This window comes from Gymnoscopelus microlampas (assembly GCF_963454915.1).
Source record: "Gymnoscopelus microlampas genome assembly, chromosome: 8".
NCBI classification, from domain to species: domain Eukaryota; kingdom Metazoa; phylum Chordata; class Actinopteri; order Myctophiformes; family Myctophidae; genus Gymnoscopelus; species Gymnoscopelus microlampas.
In genome coordinates this window covers 40,651,263-40,670,186 of record NC_139945.1, presented here as the reverse complement: position 1 = coordinate 40,670,186, position 18,924 = coordinate 40,651,263, and the positions used below count along the sequence as shown (strand labels likewise).

The 18,924-nt window shown below is 39.8% G+C and overlaps 1 protein-coding gene across 1 annotated transcript in view; it reads left to right on the top strand.

Moving 5' to 3' along the window:
• slco1c1 (solute carrier organic anion transporter family, member 1C1) overlaps positions 1-18,675 on the top strand; it is a gene marked incomplete at both ends in the record, with an annotated part of 41,032 nt that extends 22,357 nt beyond the window's left edge. The window contains 12 exons of the mRNA XM_084064672.1: positions 1,170-1,302; positions 3,458-3,579; positions 3,931-4,077; positions 4,727-4,825; positions 9,145-9,393; positions 9,923-10,087; positions 11,901-12,096; positions 12,396-12,561; positions 13,279-13,451; positions 16,170-16,234; positions 16,389-16,506; positions 18,447-18,675. Of these exons, the coding sequence (XP_083920798.1) occupies positions 1,170-1,302; positions 3,458-3,579; positions 3,931-4,077; positions 4,727-4,825; positions 9,145-9,393; positions 9,923-10,087; positions 11,901-12,096; positions 12,396-12,561; positions 13,279-13,451; positions 16,170-16,234; positions 16,389-16,506; positions 18,447-18,675 (1,862 nt within the window). The remainder of the gene's footprint in view (positions 1-1,169; positions 1,303-3,457; positions 3,580-3,930; positions 4,078-4,726; positions 4,826-9,144; positions 9,394-9,922; positions 10,088-11,900; positions 12,097-12,395; positions 12,562-13,278; positions 13,452-16,169; positions 16,235-16,388; positions 16,507-18,446) is intronic.
• Positions 18,676-18,924: the final 249 nt, after the last annotated feature.

Sequence of the window (18,924 nt, the reverse complement as noted above, 5' to 3'; positions counted from 1 at the left end):
CTTTAATAGAACACAAAAAAAATGCTACAGCCTCAGCAGTCAAACAGTAAAAATATGGTATTTTATGATGCCTCTCATATGAATTGCATTGAAAGCTGCAGCACACTGTTCTCCCTTACCCAGAGTGGTGGCGCTGTCTCAATTGTTGGCGTGAATTTGTAGTCGCCCGTGTGTCTCTATTGGCCAAAGGGTGGCACTGGAAAGTAGTCATGGGGTCACCAAACATCAATAGGGGTCATCATTAGATTATGAGATATTTTGTCAATTTTGGCCTGAGGGTGGTGCTAGAGAATTGGTTGAGGGTCACTCAAATAGCTAGGGTTAATCTTCCTTGCTGAGCAAGTTTCATGGCAATCTGGCCACTAGATTTTGACATAATTTGTCTGCAACTGGACAGTTGGGCCTAAGGGGGTGCTAGATAAAAGACCACTGGGTCACCAAAATCAGTGGGGACCATCCTTGGAGGAGCAGCGCCGTCTCTCAATTATCAATTTCACCCAGTGTTTGGCCTAATGGTGGTGCGTGTTGAAAGTCCATTGTGTCACTAAAATCATCCTCTGTGGTTCATGAAGTTTCACTGAACATTCCATGACAATGCATCCTGTAGTTTTTCAGCTACCTGGTTTGGGACGAAGGTGGTGGACAGACTGATAGACAGACATCCTTAGAGCCATGTTGCTATCTGGGTTAAAAACATAAACTCCAACCTATGGGAGCATAGCATGAATTCTGTGACATACAAGTTGGTTGAACAACAAAATCTGTCCCTGGCTCTCCAGCCATGAGACATATGAGACATATATTCCTGTATGTTCTTGCATCTTCCCAGAGTCCTTGTGGCTGTTAATGGGAAGCTAATCAAAGCAGGATATAAATTGTCATTACTGATTAATTATGTGTTCTTGGACTGTGAGTTAGTCTACATACGTTTCATGTTGATGCTGGTCTGTGGCTGGGTCTCCCGAAAGACATTTAATCTCTGTGGAATCCGTTTAAATGGAAGAAAAAAAATCTTGCAGTATTTGGAAGCATGTGGCACACACCATATTTGCCAACACTGGTGTTCCCACACTAAAGGTGAAGCATTAAACAGAGAGCAACTAACTAATTAATTTTTGTTTATCATAGTATACATCAAACATTTGCTCTTTCTCCTGCCTCTCTTCCAGGTAACCTGTTGGTGATAGCATTTGTCAGCTATTTTGGGGCAAAGCTCCATCGGCCAAAGATCATCGCCATGGGCTGTGTGCTGATGTCAATCGGCACTTTTATTATTGCCCTACCTCACTTCATCATTGGACGGTGAGTAGCAAGGCCCTTTCTATGCTTCAGTGTTGTTTAACTTAACTTAATCCTAGACCGCATTTCACAAATTAAGGAAACAGCCTCGTTTTCAGACGGACGCCTATGCATTTTTGGAGTCATGCAATGTTTGGATCACATGTAGGAGACCATAAGGTCAAGACAATTATTCACCACATAAAAGGACAATGGCAACCATGGTAATATTTTATTCATAACATCTGTAGGACTTAATAAGAGCTATATTGTATATGGCCAAAAACGTATTCCATCTGTACAATATATCAGAGTCCATTATTGATGTTGGCGTTTAGCCATCAAAATATGAATTGTAAATCTAACATTGTACAGTATCGTATGCAGATACGGGTTCTACCACTTGATTCTCCCCAACTTTCCATGTGCTCAAGCTGTACAAAAACGAATCATCAAAAAGACAAAAGTCATTTCCAGAGAAAGCATGGACATGATGTATAGCTAAGCTGACTTAACATCACATCTGGATAACATGAAACACCAAATATATTTGATGTTGACATTTCTGCAGTTCAACAACTTATTTTCTCTCACATTATGTTCTTTTCTCTTCTGAAACATTCAGCATCAGGAAGGTAAGGTTAAGCAGTATGCATTAGAAACATGCTAGTGTGTTGTTGTTGTTGAAGGATGAGCTAATCAGAGATAGGAGAACTAGGAGAAGATAGAAGAGCATGGGGAGATGGTAGAAGAGCATGGAGAGATGGTAGAGGCCCTCCACCTCTCTCAACCCAACTGACAAAGGCAGATGGCTGCCCACCCAGAACCAATTTATCTATCTTTACCTTTCAAAATCTGGATGTGCAGTGTACTATGATTATCCTACTGTGAAATTAAATGGCCTAATATTACATTAAATCTATACAAACATTATTTCCCATGTGCAATTATTCCCATGTGCAATGTTTGCTACTACCCAGTTCTAAGCTTTAAGCTTTGCTCACAAGATAGTGTGAACGAATAAAAACTTCCTGTAAAGCAAGCTTTGTTTGCAAGGAGCAGTTACCAGCCTCACACACGCAAATTTCATGCAAGGCAAATCTAATTGTTTATTCACAGTTCCTTTGCTGACACATTTTGTAGCTCACTGCTCACATTACATTTTATGAGTCAACTGTTTGCTTTATGGGTTAACATGAATCAGTTTGTTCAGTTTGGTCACATGAAGGTTGTGAAAAGGTGCACAGGAAAGCATCATACCAAGACATTTTTTTGAATGTGTAAGAGCATTTCCTTCAAAGATTACATCACATGTAGCCTGGGATCAATACCATTTTCGGGTTTCTGATCCGGTCAGGCGGCCAGAACCCGCACAAGCCGGAACCAAGGGGGCCTGTGTATCACCCCAAAATCGCGATCAAGGGCATTTTGATTTTAGGGCCTACCCAATAAAACCCTTGATGCGGCGTAGTTTAGCTTGTACAAATAGTTATTATTATTCCAACTCGTAGCGACTGGCAAGACTAAACTAGTTATACTCGATTTAGCATTTAAATGCTAACAGGGGGAACCAAAACAAAGCGGCACCGAAAAACCGGAACCCGCACATCCGGAACCAGAGGATTCTTTTTCCCTTTTTTTCTTTTCAGTAGGCGTGGCCTAGACCGTTTCACACGGGCCATTTAATAACGAATACCAGGCTTTCCTCCGAGGTGGAAAGTCTGGTGACACGAGGTTACATCAGATGTATCATATATCTATCTTGTATCTTTTCCATTGCCAACTTCTTTTTAGTTTTTATAATTTGCTCTTTAGTGAAGGGTTCTGGCTGTCTAAAACAGGCGTAATTATTAATCTTTCAGGGTAATCTTTCAGGCCAGAAAGCCTGGCCCATAATACAGCACCTGCAGAAACAAAACATTGTCCTGGCTATGGCAACTTAGTGATTCCAATTAGAATTATATTTCCATGTTTTAGCATACAGTCATATGCTTTTTATACATAGTGACTCTAGTTCATAGATAGTCAATCAACAGTATAGCCTCTATTGAGATCCGTAGCCGGCATTCCATTTTTTTCTTCCGACCATGTTGAAAACTTAGTCCAGTCAATCCAAAAACATAACTATAACAGATCATGGTTCCGCCATCACCTGGACTATTTGTGTTTTTATATACAGCTATGAGTTTGAAACATCAGTTCGCTCAACAGACAACTCAACCAATAAACTCTCTCCGTGTCCCATGGGCTCACTGGTTGCTGTGGCCCAAGGTGACGGACTACCTGAGGTGCCAGCCGTAGGTACAGTATACGCACACGTGTGTGTGTGTGTGTGCGCGCGCACACACGCACGCACGCACGCACGCACGCACGCACGCACGCACGCACGCACGCACGCACGCACGCACGCACGCACGCACGCACACACACACACACACACACACACACACACACACACACACACACACACACACACACACACACACACACACACACACACACACACACACACACACACACACACACACACACACACACACACACACGGTACTCAAGTACCAAGTACACAAAAAGTGCCAAATTACAGAAAGCTCATCCCTCTCCTCTCCTCTCTACTCTGTCTCTACTCTACTCTACTCTCATCTTCTCCAGGTTGTGAAGGAGAGTCCAACCTGTCCATGTGGATCTATGTGCTTTTGGGAAATGTCCTGCGTGGGATCGGAGAAACTCCTGTTCAGCCTCTTGGGATCTCTTATATAGATGATTTTGCTACTGAGGAGAATGCTGCATTATATGTTGGTGAGGGGAACAAAAAAAAACTTCTAAAATTTTCTGGACAACTCTCCTCTCTCATGCAAAAGCGTCTGAAAAGGTGCCCCTAAGCAAGGCATTGGATCCCAAAAGTTAGTTAACGGTTGAGGGTCATGTTATATGTTTATGCTGTCGTGTATTAGTGTCATATTTTTTGTCTGTCCTGAGCACACACCAAGACAAATTCCAATCAATATTTCATTGAACTGGTTATCATTTACTGAATATTGAAGGTTATAATTCCCATAGGCTGTGCCCAAAGATTAGTATAGAATGTTGAGATGACATGATACTGTTGATATTTTATTCATCAACAGTATTTATTTTATTTTAAACAGAACTGTTGGCTGTGATAATTATTGGTAAATTGCGCTTCATGCATGGGACAGCTTTTAGACTAAATGTGTAGTATGCTCTTTATAACCACCTATTTCCGTTCTACAATAAGCTGACCCTATGCTAGATGTAAGTAACTATTGTGTGTTTCTGAGTGTTGTTTTTATGACTGTATGGGAATGTGTGTGTGTGTGTGTGTGTGTGTGTGTGTGTGTGTGTGTGTGTGTGTGTGTGTGTGTGTGTGTGTGTGTGTGTGTGTGTGTGTGTGTGTGTGTGTGTGTGTGCATTTATCATGTCATAGGCTGTGTGCAGACAATTTCGGTCGTTGGCCCTGTGTTCGGCTATCTATTGGGTTCTCTCTGTGCCAAAATCTATGTGGACATTGGATTTGTCAACATGGGTGAGTGAACATACTATGTGCATGTCTGTGCATTCTGACCTCACAACAAGAACAATATGAAAAACTTCTCAGCCAGTCTTTGTCACAAACATGTTCTGGGTTTTTATTATAATGATTTTTATAAATACTTTATAAAAAAGGCTACATTTTATACTGTGATTTTTTTAACCGAGTGGTCATAATTATTAGTTAACCTGCACAATTTGCCATTCATTTATTAAGTGTATTCCATATTCCCGAAGTAGAAAGTACATAAAATTATCAGGACACTATCATCATTTATCTTAATCATTCATGGATTGGTCGAAATGTTGTTATTTTAATTAATACACAGTGGGAGCATTCTTCTTCTTTAGTGTATCGTCATCAAATGTCTAACCCGCTGTCGTGCAGTCATGCCCTCGTCTCTGGTCCCACTAGGAAGAGACCCTCCTCTGAAGGTGGTCTGTACAGGGGACAGGTGTTGATTATGTGGTTGTAGTGGGCATTTGTGATGGTGTGCTGTGCGGATAATCTTTTTTACTTTTGAACTTGTACTCTTTTATCCAGCGCCCTTTGAAATTGACTTGCCTCTTGACTTCAGTTCGGCATTTGGCATAGTTCTTGACTGGTTGTCATCTTACCTCACCGGAAGGTCCATATATTTCTGTTTCTATCGGCAGCTATAAATCAGATAAAGTGGGCATATGGAGTCCCTCAAGGGTCGATTCTTGGTCCACTTTTGTTCAATCTTTACGCTTCCACTCGGGTCTTATCAGTCTTATGCTGATGATACACAATTATAAATTGTGTCTAACTGCCAACTTAGTCCAGTGAATGGCCTCATCCAATCCATCTCAGACATCAAAGACTGGATGGCCAACAATTTTTAAAGCTAAATAATGACAAAACTAAGATTCTATTAGTGGGAGGATTTAAGGCTCCAGATGTATTCCTTGTTATCTCTTTGGTCAGTAAAACCCTGTGAGCTTGAAGCCAGAAGCACATCAAGCACACTCCAAGACTGCCTTTTATCATCTAAGGGTGTGGTCACACTGAATGAATGCTTTAATTCAGCCTTTGCGGCGGATTCTGCCAATGCTTTTCAATCAGAATGTAACAATTTTTTGGCGGAAATCCGCGAATGGCAACAAACCGCTCCGTTCCCATTGAAAAGCATTGGCATAAACTGGCTCATATAGGCAGAATCAAAGATTGGTGTGACTGCACCCTAAGAAACATCTCTAAAGTTAGATGCTTCCTGTCTCGGTTCATGCTTTTATTCTGAAAAACTGGTTCAGGTTACGGACACACCAGAGTTTGATTTTGCCTATGCAGCGGATTCTGCCAATGCTTTTCAATGGGAGCGTTTTGTTGCCATTGCGCGTCTTTCCACTCAGTTCCCATCGACTCAGTTCCCATCCACCGCATAGGCAGAATCAAACTCTGGTGTGTCTGTACCTTCATGCTTTTTTTTCTAGTAGACTAGATTGTTGTAATGATCAACATTACAACAATCTCCATCTTTGATGGACTGACAAAGCAGGTGTTAAATAAACTCCAGCTTGTTCAGAATGCTGCACTGCCAAAGTTTTAACTTAAACCAAAACATTTTAACATATCACTCCTACTTTATCTTCTCTTTATTGCCTCCCGGTGAAACAAATAATTGATTTTAAAGTGCTTCTTAATGTTTTTAAATATCAATGGTTTAGGTCCTTCCTATGTTTCTGACGTGTTAACTCCATACGCACCAACCAGATCCCATAGATCATCAGATCAGGTCTCCTCTCTAAACGCAGAATAAACTCTAAATCAGGTTATGGTTCCACTCTGTGGAATTCTATACCAGTTGATCTAAGATCTGCAACAGGGTCCTCTTTTATAAGTTATCAATGTTTTTTACTGTCTCTGTATTTTAATTCATACTTATGTTTCAATTGGACCTCTGACGTCACTCTGACTCAGCCATAACCAAATAAGGAGTTCCTAATGCAGCTACGCCCAAATATGGAGTGCGTTCTCTAACCTCAATGTGTCGTCAAGGCATCAGCGGCAAACAAATCAGTCAGCTCCATATAGGGTGCGTTCGGAAATACAGCACTGAGCGCACTGGCCAATACAAACTAATAGGTGTGCAATATCCGAACGCACCCATATATACACAGACAGACGGGTACCACGGATACTCTGACAAAGCCCCTGACACTATGACTCAGAAATATTGGTTGGATCGGCAGTGTGACGTAGGTGTGAGGGCCACATGGCGGCCCGAACTTCTATTGTAATTTATGTGTATTTTGTGACATTGTTGACCCTATTCTTCTCTTTTTATTTTGAAGCACATTGAGTTTGCTGATGAAATGCGCTATATCCATCAATTTGACTTGAGTTGAATGTGCATGTATTATCCTTGGACTGTGAAGCATGAAGTCAACCATGAAACATCTACAAAGTAGAAAATCACATTTTGGACAGTACTAACATCCGTTACGTGCATTGGAATGCTCATTATGTATTATACAGTATATATATATACTGGCTGCTGATACGCCTGATGACCGGTCATGGTTGGATAATGTCATGAAACAACAATGTTGGTTCATGATGGTAATTTGTTTATCACATGCCCATGGCCTTATTTATTCACAAAGACAATGAGAAAATATAATTTTATAAAAGTTAACATTAAATTAAGCATAGCGTTAGTTCATGCAGGACACGGAAGTCTTGCACGCCTCAGCTGTAATCAGCTGTCAGTCAGCTGATGTGAACATCAGCTTTCTATTCCCCATTCACAGCGCTGCTGGTCATTGCATCACACATTCATCTACTCCAATCACAGCTCACGCCTTAACTAAAAGGTTCCTTTAAATACTTGTGATGTTATATTACAGTGTAACAAGAGTTGGCTCAGAACACAAAATGGTGGTGCTGGTGTGCTCGCCTATGCACCGATTCAGCTGCATTCCAACCATCTTGAATCTTGAAAAGTCATAACAAAAATTAAGCACAGTGTTAGTTCATGCAGGACACGGAAGTCTTGCACGCCTCAGCTGTAATCGGTTGTCAGTCAGCTGATGTAAACATCAGCCTAGCCTCCTATTCCTCATTCACAGCTCTGCTGGTCATTACGTCCCATATTCATCTACTCCAATCACAGCTCACGCCTTAACTAAAAGGTTCCTTTAAATACTTGTGATGTTATATCTGCTGATTCAGGCTAATATGTCAATGTATTGCTTATTGTTTCATATTGTATCCATGGGGGTTTTGCTTAACATTCCCTGATTTTGCTTGGCATGCTGCTTGGACAAAATTCAGGGAACATCTCCAAGAGCAGAGCCTTTAACGCCAAGTTTAACTGTATTCCATTTGTTGCAAATTTGGCAATAAATGGTCAAATCTACTTTGACATGAGTGTTCCTGACTGAACAATAGAGTGCTTCAACAGTAAAACACTAGAAATATCCCCATACTGACCAAACCAATATGCGTACTTTTAACGACCACTTTGAGAGGGCAGGATATATTTTTGAAGAGCAATGCACAAACCTTCCATCTAATGACCAGGAGGAAGGGAATTGTGATGTCCTACTGTAGGCCCCTCTCCCCATTGCCCAGTTTTGAACTTGACTTGTTTTAAGTTCTAGATTTCAAGTTCTAGATGTGTTGGATGTCCTGTAACCTTGGATCCCAGGCTTGGTTTCTCAGAAAGCCTGGATTAGGTTGAAGGAAAAAGTGTATAGAAGGGGGTGGGGCCACAGTATGGGCAGAAGCCGTTCCATAACCGGCGAGGGGCTCGCCCAGGTGCGCAGATCAGTAGTGTCCACAATAAACTACTACTCAGTGAACAAACATGGCGACAGCAGCAATAACATTACGCCACGGAATGTTTTTGATGTGTGTCGTGTTTGTTTATTGTGCAGTGCACATAGCAATGCTTTAATACATTTCTCTTCCAATATTAATGATAGATTGTTGACAGAGCTCATTTTTGTTTGCAACCAGTCTGAAAAACACAGATTCTGTTAAGCCATGCCCCAGTGAGTGAGTTGCTCTCTCATTCAAATGAGATTTTCATAGTTCCATTCAGAGTGGAGAAAGATTGGAGGGCTGGCTATGCGAGACTATTAGATGCCCTGACAGCCATTGTCTTACCTTTCCAAATGATCCCAAACTGTGAAATATAGTGACATTATATCTCAATCATAATAATTTAAGTCTGAGTCCAAATGGACCTACAATGATCCATTTTAACGAACATTACCTTAACACTGAGTATTGTACTGTATACTAACTTCTTCTTTTTTCTTCTTTTTTCATTCAATTTTTACCAGAAACCATTACCATTACCTCGGCAGATGCACGCTGGGTAGGGGCTTGGTGGCTGGGCTACCTCATAGCTGGGGTCATCACTCTACTCTCTGCCATCCCATTCTGGTTCCTACCCCGCTCTCTACCTCTACCAGGGCATCGGGACCCAGCACAGTGCACGCCAGAGCAAACAAGCTTTATTAAGGACTCCTCTCTCCTGGATCATAAGTATCCGGCAGATGAGCCTACGAGCCTCATGGAAATGGCCAAAGGTATGGAGTAGGGTTAGGGTTAGGGTTAGGGAGAAGGGAGGTGTTGTGTTAATTGAAAATAAAGTACCTGTTCCTTGGAGAAGCGATGTGCCTACAATGACAATTCACCCTCTCAACAAAGTCCATGTCATTCCTTTGCTCCTGGACAGTTCCAATTTGTACACATGAATGAATTTTGAGCAAATCTGAAAAACAAAAGATCAGAGATTCAAGATCATTTTATTACATCACATTATACAAGTACTGTATAAGAGAGTAATATTATTTAGTCTGATTAACGCTGTCAGACGCATGTACAGTACTGTACAGTAATAATTAATAGGACAGGGTTCTTTGTTGTGATTTATTTGGTGATGTGAACAATACTCATACTAGTGTATACTAGTATATACTAAACTAGACATAACAGCATAAAGTACTACAGTATATACTGTACTCTTTAATAACAGTCTACTGCATAAGCTGGGTTTTAGTCGTAATGTAGACATGGAAGAGTATTTACGTATGTGACATTTGTTTCCCCCCACAGACTTCATTCCAACCCTGCGGACTCTGTTGGGAAACCCTGTGTACTTGATCTATCTGTGTGTGACCATCACCCAGCTGAACTCCCTCATTGGAATGGTCACCTACAAACCCAAGTACATTGAACAGCACTTCGCACAGTCTGCCTCGAAAGCCAACTTCCTGATGGGTATATCACACGTGCTATACACTATACATATTGTACTATGTTACATTGAGAGTGCTATAATATTGGAAGGTAAAATTGTTTTATACCATATTTTGTAGCAGTTACTACAATGAAATACACAGCATGTATGGTATGAAACAATTTTGCTACAATGTAGTAGTTTTGTAGCTCCTTCCCTGAATATTGAATGGGAAAACGTCTTGTGCCAAATAATTCATTTTTGAATAGCCATAATAATCTATGATTTTATTTTATTTTCTGTTATTTTATTGTGTTTTTAATTGTGATATGGATCTTCTTTGGTCTGAAATAAAGATTGAATTGAATTGAATTGACAATAACAAACTAAAAAACTAAACGTTTCATGCCATATGACCATCCACAACACCAACAAAGTGTAAACTGAAAGTGAATTAAGACATCATTAATGCTGATGTTTAGATATAGAAAATCACAACATTGTGGTAGCAAGACCAACAATGTGTTAGTCCAGTTCATTATGTCCACTAAAATGACAGTTAAATAGACTGGAGGTTTGATGCTTGCAAGTGGCCCATATTAAATACACTTTATGTCATTATGCTTATCTAAAGATATGCCTATGTAGACCAGAGAGGCAGCATATTAAAGGGAATGCAATATGGTCACTGCTAATGACATTGAATTTCAGATCAAGGTATCGAAGAAGAAACAACGTTGCCTTTGGACAGGGCATGCAGGACTTTCACTCTTACCTTCCTTCTGCTCTTGGGTATCAAAGGGAAAGTATCTGGAGGTTTACTTGCATATCTCTGCTGTCGGGCAGAAACCAGCTATGTCCAAAATATTAACTTTTCAGGAAATGAAAAAAAAAAGAAAACATTTTTAGAACACAATACTGCCTCATCAAAGTCGGTATGGTGACTTTATACATTGTCAGATAGTTGAGTGTGTCCTTATATTATCATCCCTTTACCCAAGTACAGCTCAAGTGGCATTGGGAGGTTTTTGACCATTAATGTGTAGACAGACAAACCACCTAACTAAGTTGGAGTTAGGTGGTTTGTCTGACAGTTTGAGGATGAAGTAAGGAGGTTTAGTCAGAAGCCCTTTTTTAATACTTTTCATTGGTTCAATTTCGGGTGTTCAATAGCACTGATTAATAAAAATAAGATAAAAAGTTGAAAAATGGAGATGCCTGCCCGACAGCAACGATATGGTATTGGCCAGAGTTTGTATAGGCTGTCATTAAGTGATCCAGGATGAGATGTCCCCAGTTTGGTAGGACAGGAAGTCTCTGTATTTATGAAGTATGTCACTGAGGCTGTCAACCATTCCTGTATTGCTGTATGATTAGTATTTCTTTAAACATTAAAAATGTAATTCATGCTAAGAGCAGAGAAACTTTGGAAATATGGAATTAATCACACTGCTCAATTAGTGGATTGTAATGGTTATAAATCGTAATGGTTGCTTTTGGAAACGGAAATCTGTTGTTGTATGATTACTTGTCAAATTCTGTTGGCCAAAATAACTATACATTTTTCTAAATGATTTGCAAATGGCTAAAAATAGAATACAAATGATGAAGCCTCAAAATGAAGCCTCAGCATAATTTACCCCCCCCCTTTCCCCTGCAAGACTAACTAACAAATCCTAACATAAACAAAGGAATACCATCTTCATACCAAGTTCATACTCTTACCATTTCAGAATTGAATTAAATGTCTTCAGCAATTCAACAGGTCTCACGATACTCATTCAACATGCTGGTAAATCGAGGGCAATCCTAGATCAAATTGATATCCTGTTTTGTTCTTTATGTTTATCTCAGGTGTGATCAATATCCCAGCTGTAGCACTAGGGATGTTTTCTGGTGGTCTGTTAATGAAGAGGCTGAAGCTAAGCATCATGGGAGCAGCCAAGTTTGCCTTTGGCACTTCCCTGATTGGTTACTTCCTGTCTCTGTTCTTCTTTGCAATGAGCTGCGAGAATGCCAAAGTAGCCGGTGTGACGATGTCATATAATAGGTGAGACACACAGCCACATGATGAAAATACGATAATTTCTTCTTCCTCCTTGTATGCCTTTTGATGATAGTAATCGTAATGAATTAATAATACAAAAAGATGAATATGTAATTTGTTAATTGATAATTTGAAACTTTGCTCAAGTGAACCTTGACTTGACTGAGCATAGTCATATTTTGTTCCCAAAATAATGTACTTATCATTGCTAAATTACTAATCATTGCATTTACAGTATTTGTGGAAATAGCCTCCACCCTTCCCCATACAAACCTCTCTCTCTCTCTCTCTGTTTCTACCAGGATAATTAACACTTCATATGATGATCACTCAGTATTTGCTGCTTGCAACTCAGACTGTGTATGTTCGGGGAGTGACTGGGATCCAGTATGTGGAAAGAATGGGATCACATATGTCTCTCCTTGTCTTGCTGGCTGCACAAGTTCATCAGGTTCTGGGAAAAAAACAGTAAGTTGACACAGTGTCTTGTTTATTCTTTGATAGCATTAATATGGCCATCCTAGGGCAATTGTGAACACTGAAGTGCACCTAAATATTCAGTTGGAAGTTGGATCAGATTTTAGCAAGTCAAAAGTCTATATCTAATGGGCAGATGTACATCTAGCATGTACTGTACCAGGATGACTTCAAACCTGATTATTTCCCTTTTACATTTAGAAGCTAGACAAAAAGAGATGGGATGTCAACTCCATTCTTGACCTTCAGTGGCTAGTTGGTGGAAAAATGGATGCAATGCTAGCATATTCATGCAGGATTCTTCTCCGATTTTTTTGCCTAATCATGATTAACTCCTAATTTCATGGATTGATTCTTTCTAAATTCATGTTGTTATTTATTCTGGTTATGTAAAAGCCACCTGCCTGAGGAATCATTGGCATGTGATCTCCCAACTAAACTTTTTGTCATTGTCTTACCAACAGTATAATACAAATTTAAATGAAATTCAATGAAATGTTCCCCCATTTTTATCCAGCAGTTAAATTACGTTTTTAGACAGTCAATAAATGTTCGTTTTTTTATTTTATTTTTAACAGACGCATATCTAAACTTGTGTGTATACCGGTATGTGTGTCTGTCTACAGTATGTCTTGGCACGCTTTTGTGTGTGTGTCTGTGAGCTGTGCCATACATGCCCATGTGTTTGCTATTGTGTGTTCTCTCCAGGCCTTCTATAACTGCAGCTGTGTGGGTGTGGCTGGTAATCTTACAGCCAGTGTGGGCCAGTGTCCTCACAGGGATGACTGTGATAGGATCTTCCCCTACTTCCTTGCTCTGTCCGTCATCACATCCTTTATCATCTCACTCGGAGGGACACCGGGCTACATGTTCCTCATCAGGTCGGTCAAAAAATGCCCAAATTCAGTCAAATTCATTCTGTCCTAGAGTATGGCTGTTACAAGCTTAAATCCCAGGTTTGAATTAGGCTTAATGCTGAATTCATACCAGCAACTGTCTCTGGTGTGAACTTCCACAAAATGCTATAAATTGGCGTGTGTGAGGTTGCAAACAAAGAAAGTTGTGCTCCAGCCTCCAGTGGTCAGAGTGGATCAAAGCAAGCCGCTGTGCCGGCGGAAGAGCTCACAGACAGGGAGGAAAACAGACTCTTGATGCATGTCTCTGGCAGCTTGTTTGTAAAATATTTAAAATGTATATTAAATCATTCATATTAATAAGTAAGAAATAAGTTATGCAGTTGCTCAATCTGGATTAATTTCAGACCTACAGTACAACTGCTAGTTTTAAACTTATATTATTTGTCTTTTTCTGTGTTGTTGAGTGTATATGCCTACTCCACGCCTACTTCATAGCACAACGCACTTCTGATTGCCTTGTTGCTCGAAGCGTTAAAGGAAACTTTTTTGACGTCTGCTGTTGGTGTGAATTCAGCGTTAGTTATATTTACTCACATCACCTCAGGCATAAATGCAAAATATGACTTAATGTCACGGCTTTACAAATACAGGAATCTCGGTGTATCTGAGTGTGTATGTCTCTCGACATGCCCAAATATGCAGATGACAGTACTGACAAACTCTAGTTCACTACTATTAGTGGACATCTCCTTCCTGTTCCGTGTCTGCTCTCTCTTTCATTCATTCATTTTAAATTGTCATTTGTCCATACGTGGTCTAGCCCTATGGAATGTATGGAATACATGTGAAAATGTAAACCAACTTAATACTTCCTAAGGTATATGAGCATCAAATAAATATTATAAATATGTTTTTTTGCACATGTATTCCATAAATGCCACACATGGACAAATTACATCATCAACTTGCGACGGCATTGCCCCTCTTGAGTAAAAGATGTGTGTGTGTGTGTGTGTGTGTGTGTGTGTGTGTGTGTGTGTGTGTGTGTGTGTGTGTGTGTGTGTGTGTGTGTGTGTGTGTGTGTGTGTGTGTGTGTGTGTGTGTGTGTGTGTGTGTGTGTGTGTGTGTGTGTGTGTGTGTGTGTGTGTGTGTGTGAGAGAGAGAGAGCAAGAAAGAGATAGAGAGGGAGAATGTGTGTCTTTTTCTGTAGGGTGATAGGCTGGCCTGTAGCAGAGGCCTGAGTTAGCTGAAAGCTCAGTGGATTGAGGAGAAAGGAAAGAAATTAATAGGTTACAGTATGACTAAGAGCATTGTCCTCTCGCTCTCCCTCGCTCTCTCTCTTGCTTTCTCTTAGGATTCTTTGTATCTAATTCAAAATGTTTTATAAAGCATGTTGTAAGGGATTATAATGTAGGCTTAATATTTCCAATGTGATTTGCAACATAAGAAAAGTGCACATCCACATGCACCTGCAATGCTCCACAATGGAGTTTGAGTAAAGTGTTACTGAACAATATATTGTAATAAACTGATGTACTAATAATAAACATTGGTCAACTTCAGCTATCTTATACAATTTCTAGCCAGTGTGTAATTTCTAAAGCAATAGGAAAGATAGGAGATGCAGATCTGTAAACACGTCTTGTGTGACTTACTTTCTATGTACACATGCACACACACGTGCACACACGTACTGGCACGCACATTCCAGACCTCCTAAAGCTATATCAGCAGACCAGTTTGGAATGCGTTGACCTCACTGCAGCTAAATTAGGTTACTGGCTGCGTCTGTGTCTTAGATTATTTGGTCTCACCTCGTCTTGCTTCTAGTTATCCTGGTATTTTTTTTATACAGTAGATTTATTTTAGACTGGTGTTATAATGTTTGATGAGACTAGAGAGTGGACAGTGAGATTAAATATTGCACTACTGACATGTGCCAACAGAGGGCAGTGTCAACTTATATTATAAGATATATATATTAATAAGACTAATAATAATGAGTGTATGTAGGCAGTACAACAATCTTGAGACAGAGAAAATGACAAGTGCTGTCCAGACTCAGAGGACTACATTTGGGAACACGTTTGTAATTGTAGGATGTATGGGTATTATTGAATTTCTTCCTGTTTAATATAATTTAATAGTTCAAGGATATACTGTATTTGTATATTTGTGTCCCATTTGGCACATTAGGGTACACAAATAAAAGAAAACTCAGTATTGCTAACCTCTTTGACCAACACCCTGAGAACCTCTTGAATGCATTATTGAATTTTGATTCTATTAACAATAATTACCAATAAGTATACTAAAATTCTGTTATTATACCTGAGGTTCCTTTTGTAAGGGGTTTTCTTTGGGAGATTTTCATTAGGAGTTTTTCCTTGTCCAGCTGACAGTCTAAAGGTCAAGGCGAGAAAAGCAAGGTTGTTTTTTTCCCTTGCTAAATGCCCTTAGGGCACGGTCCCACCGCACTTTTATTTTACCTCTGGGGCGGAATCTGCCAATGCTTTGTCAATGCAAATGCGTGGATTCATGGTCTTGCACATTTTTTCCAAGATGTGGAAAAAATGAAGATTGTGCGCGACAAGCGGAAAGATGCACTCTTGCGTGAATCACGCATTTACATTGACAAAGCATTGGCAGATTCCGCCCCAGAGGTAAAATAAAAGTGCGGTGGGACCGCGCCCTAATGTAGTATAATAGTAATTTTCACACGTTTTTATTTGCCTCCTTCAGGTGCATCAAACCACAGTTGAAATCTTTGGCATTGGGTTTTCATGCTCTGGCCACACGTACCCTTGGTAAGTCTGGATCAAAGCCCCTCTGATGTTTAACCACCCGGCATCCCTATTTTGGGCATGTCATTATAGGCAAAAAGAATATGGCCCAGTTCAATTAATTGTTTGAGTTTACAGGGATGGATGTGTGACAGAACAATTGTTTGTGATCTCACAGCAGGGATCCCAGCACCCATTTACTTTGGAGCAATCATAGACACTACATGTCTGAAATGGGGCCAGAAGCGCTGTGGCGGTTTAGGAGCCTGTAGGATCTACAACACCACTGCCTACAGGTACTAACCGCATGCATATGAACTTCAGCTATTTCAATCTTGTAATTCCATTTATATCTTTATTTTAATCTTTGAAATTAATTTATATAAGATTTAATTAGTCACAGGGTCATATGGTAGAGTGGGATTATACTGTACTTATACTGTTCAGGGACCAGGAAAAACAGATACAGATATCTCTCCATATATGGGCATAAAAAGGGTAAGGGAAGTTCAAGTTCAAGGTTCAAGGTCTTTATTAGTGTCCCAGAAGGGCAATTAGGTTTACAGCCAGAGTAGTGTTTTTTAAAACATACAGACAGTACAGGACAACAACAAACATGAAACACCATAGCATAAAACATAAGTCTGGGCGCATCTAGTGCAAGAGATAAAATAAAAGGCTACATTCAGAAATATAAAGTGCCGGCATAAAGTGCTTGTTTCATCATCATCATCATCATCAGTAACATTATCCTTTACCTGTTACTGGCAGCATTGATTGCACGAATTGAGGCAAACCGTACTACTCTCTCGCTGCTGGTCGCTGCGTGCGCCCTCCTCATGCGACCAAAAGAGTATTAGCTGTAAAATAAATACATAACATTTCTGGTGCATACGTCATTTTTGCATGATATTAAAAATAACTTTTGTTTAATTGAGTTTCACAGTACTAGAATACTACAGAATACTACTTTTATAACACATACATACACTTCAAAAGTTTAGCAGCAGTCATTTTCTAGCAACCCAAAAACATATTATGTCCCTTCTACAACTCACCAAGTGCACTTCCAAGTGCAACCTGGAGGTGTGCATACTTAAGACGTAAAAGGCCAAAATTCAACGTCAGTCTACATCATCACCTTGCATAAACTAGGAAACGTATACAAGGATATTAAAAGGCTTGACACAAGCTTTCAGATTAAATCAATCTCGTTCTTCAGCAATGAATAGTCCATTACAACAATGGTTATCAAAAACTGACCTCTGTGACCTTGAAATGTGATCATCAAATTGCACCATTTGTCATACTGAGTTATAGATCTAATATATGGTGTTTTATGACCTTGTGATGTGACTTGATAATGTGTATTCAGTCATTGTGGACAGAGTGACATACATATAGTCGCTGTCGGGTGGAAACCTTGTTGTTCAAAACCGTTATTTTCAGGAAATGGAAAGAAAAACCTCTGTTAATGGATCCAATGTAGTTATTATTTAGTCACAAGCTCTTGTTTATAGTTTACACTGGTTTATCCCTATTTTGACGTTTTCAAAAATAGCTTATGGTTCACAAGATTGTAAACAATGTGGCTCTCATATTTATGCAGTTACTTTTCCAGGGTGAGTGATGTTCATAGCTTCTCCACCAGAGGTGTTCCACAGAATAAGGACTTTATATTCCGCAGCAGTCATGTGGAATGGGTTGCCTGCATTCATCAAGTCGATTGACCCATTTGCTACAGTAGCTTTAAGTCCTTTACAAAAACTGTGAAAATAGCAGATCTGCAAGTGTCGCAATATATTGTGAACTTATAGATTGGCTAAATTAACTATATCTTAGCATGACACTGTCATGATACAACAATGTATAAAATAGGGCATTCATATATTAAAAAACATGTAAAGATGAAATATGGAGATACATGGTTTCTGCCCGACAATGAAACTGAAAGGTTATGTATACTGCACTTTAACAAGCATTGTAGTTGGACACTCCATGCAAAAATTGAGGGGGCAACAATATTGACGGTACGAAATGGACAGCATTCAAAATTGCCACCTCTTACCACAGGATGCCAAATTTAATTACAAAACAGGAAGTAAACACAATTGAGTTTGTGAGATTGAATAGTAATTGGATGGGAAAGTAAAGTATTTTAAGCAGTGACTTAAATAAAACAACTTTCCAGCTAAATTATATTTGAATAAATGTCATTATTGTCTTTGTTTTTCAGGATAGCGTACCTAGGCTTGACTCTGAGCCTGCGGACCGTTTCGTTTTTTCTTTGCATTCCGGGTTTCATTCTCCTCAGGAAACAACTGAGGAGAGAGGAGAGGAATGCTGTTCATGGAGCTCTGGCCAACGGTGGAACAGAGCTGGAAGCACTAAGGAACGAGAACACAGTTTCCACTTCTGACCAACAGTGTACATCAGACAGTGTTGAGAGAGAGACACGACTGTGACAGATTAAGCAGCACTCATCTAGTTTTTCTTCACGCACACGTGCACACACATTCACACACGGATACAAGCAAAAACACACACACACACACACACACACACACACACACACACACACACACACACACACACACACACACACACACACACACACACACAAAACAGATGTGCAGGGAATTACAGACTATGACTGACTGTCCCTTTAAAGAATACATTCTATATTTATTCTACTGGATCTGTGTAGGTTTTGT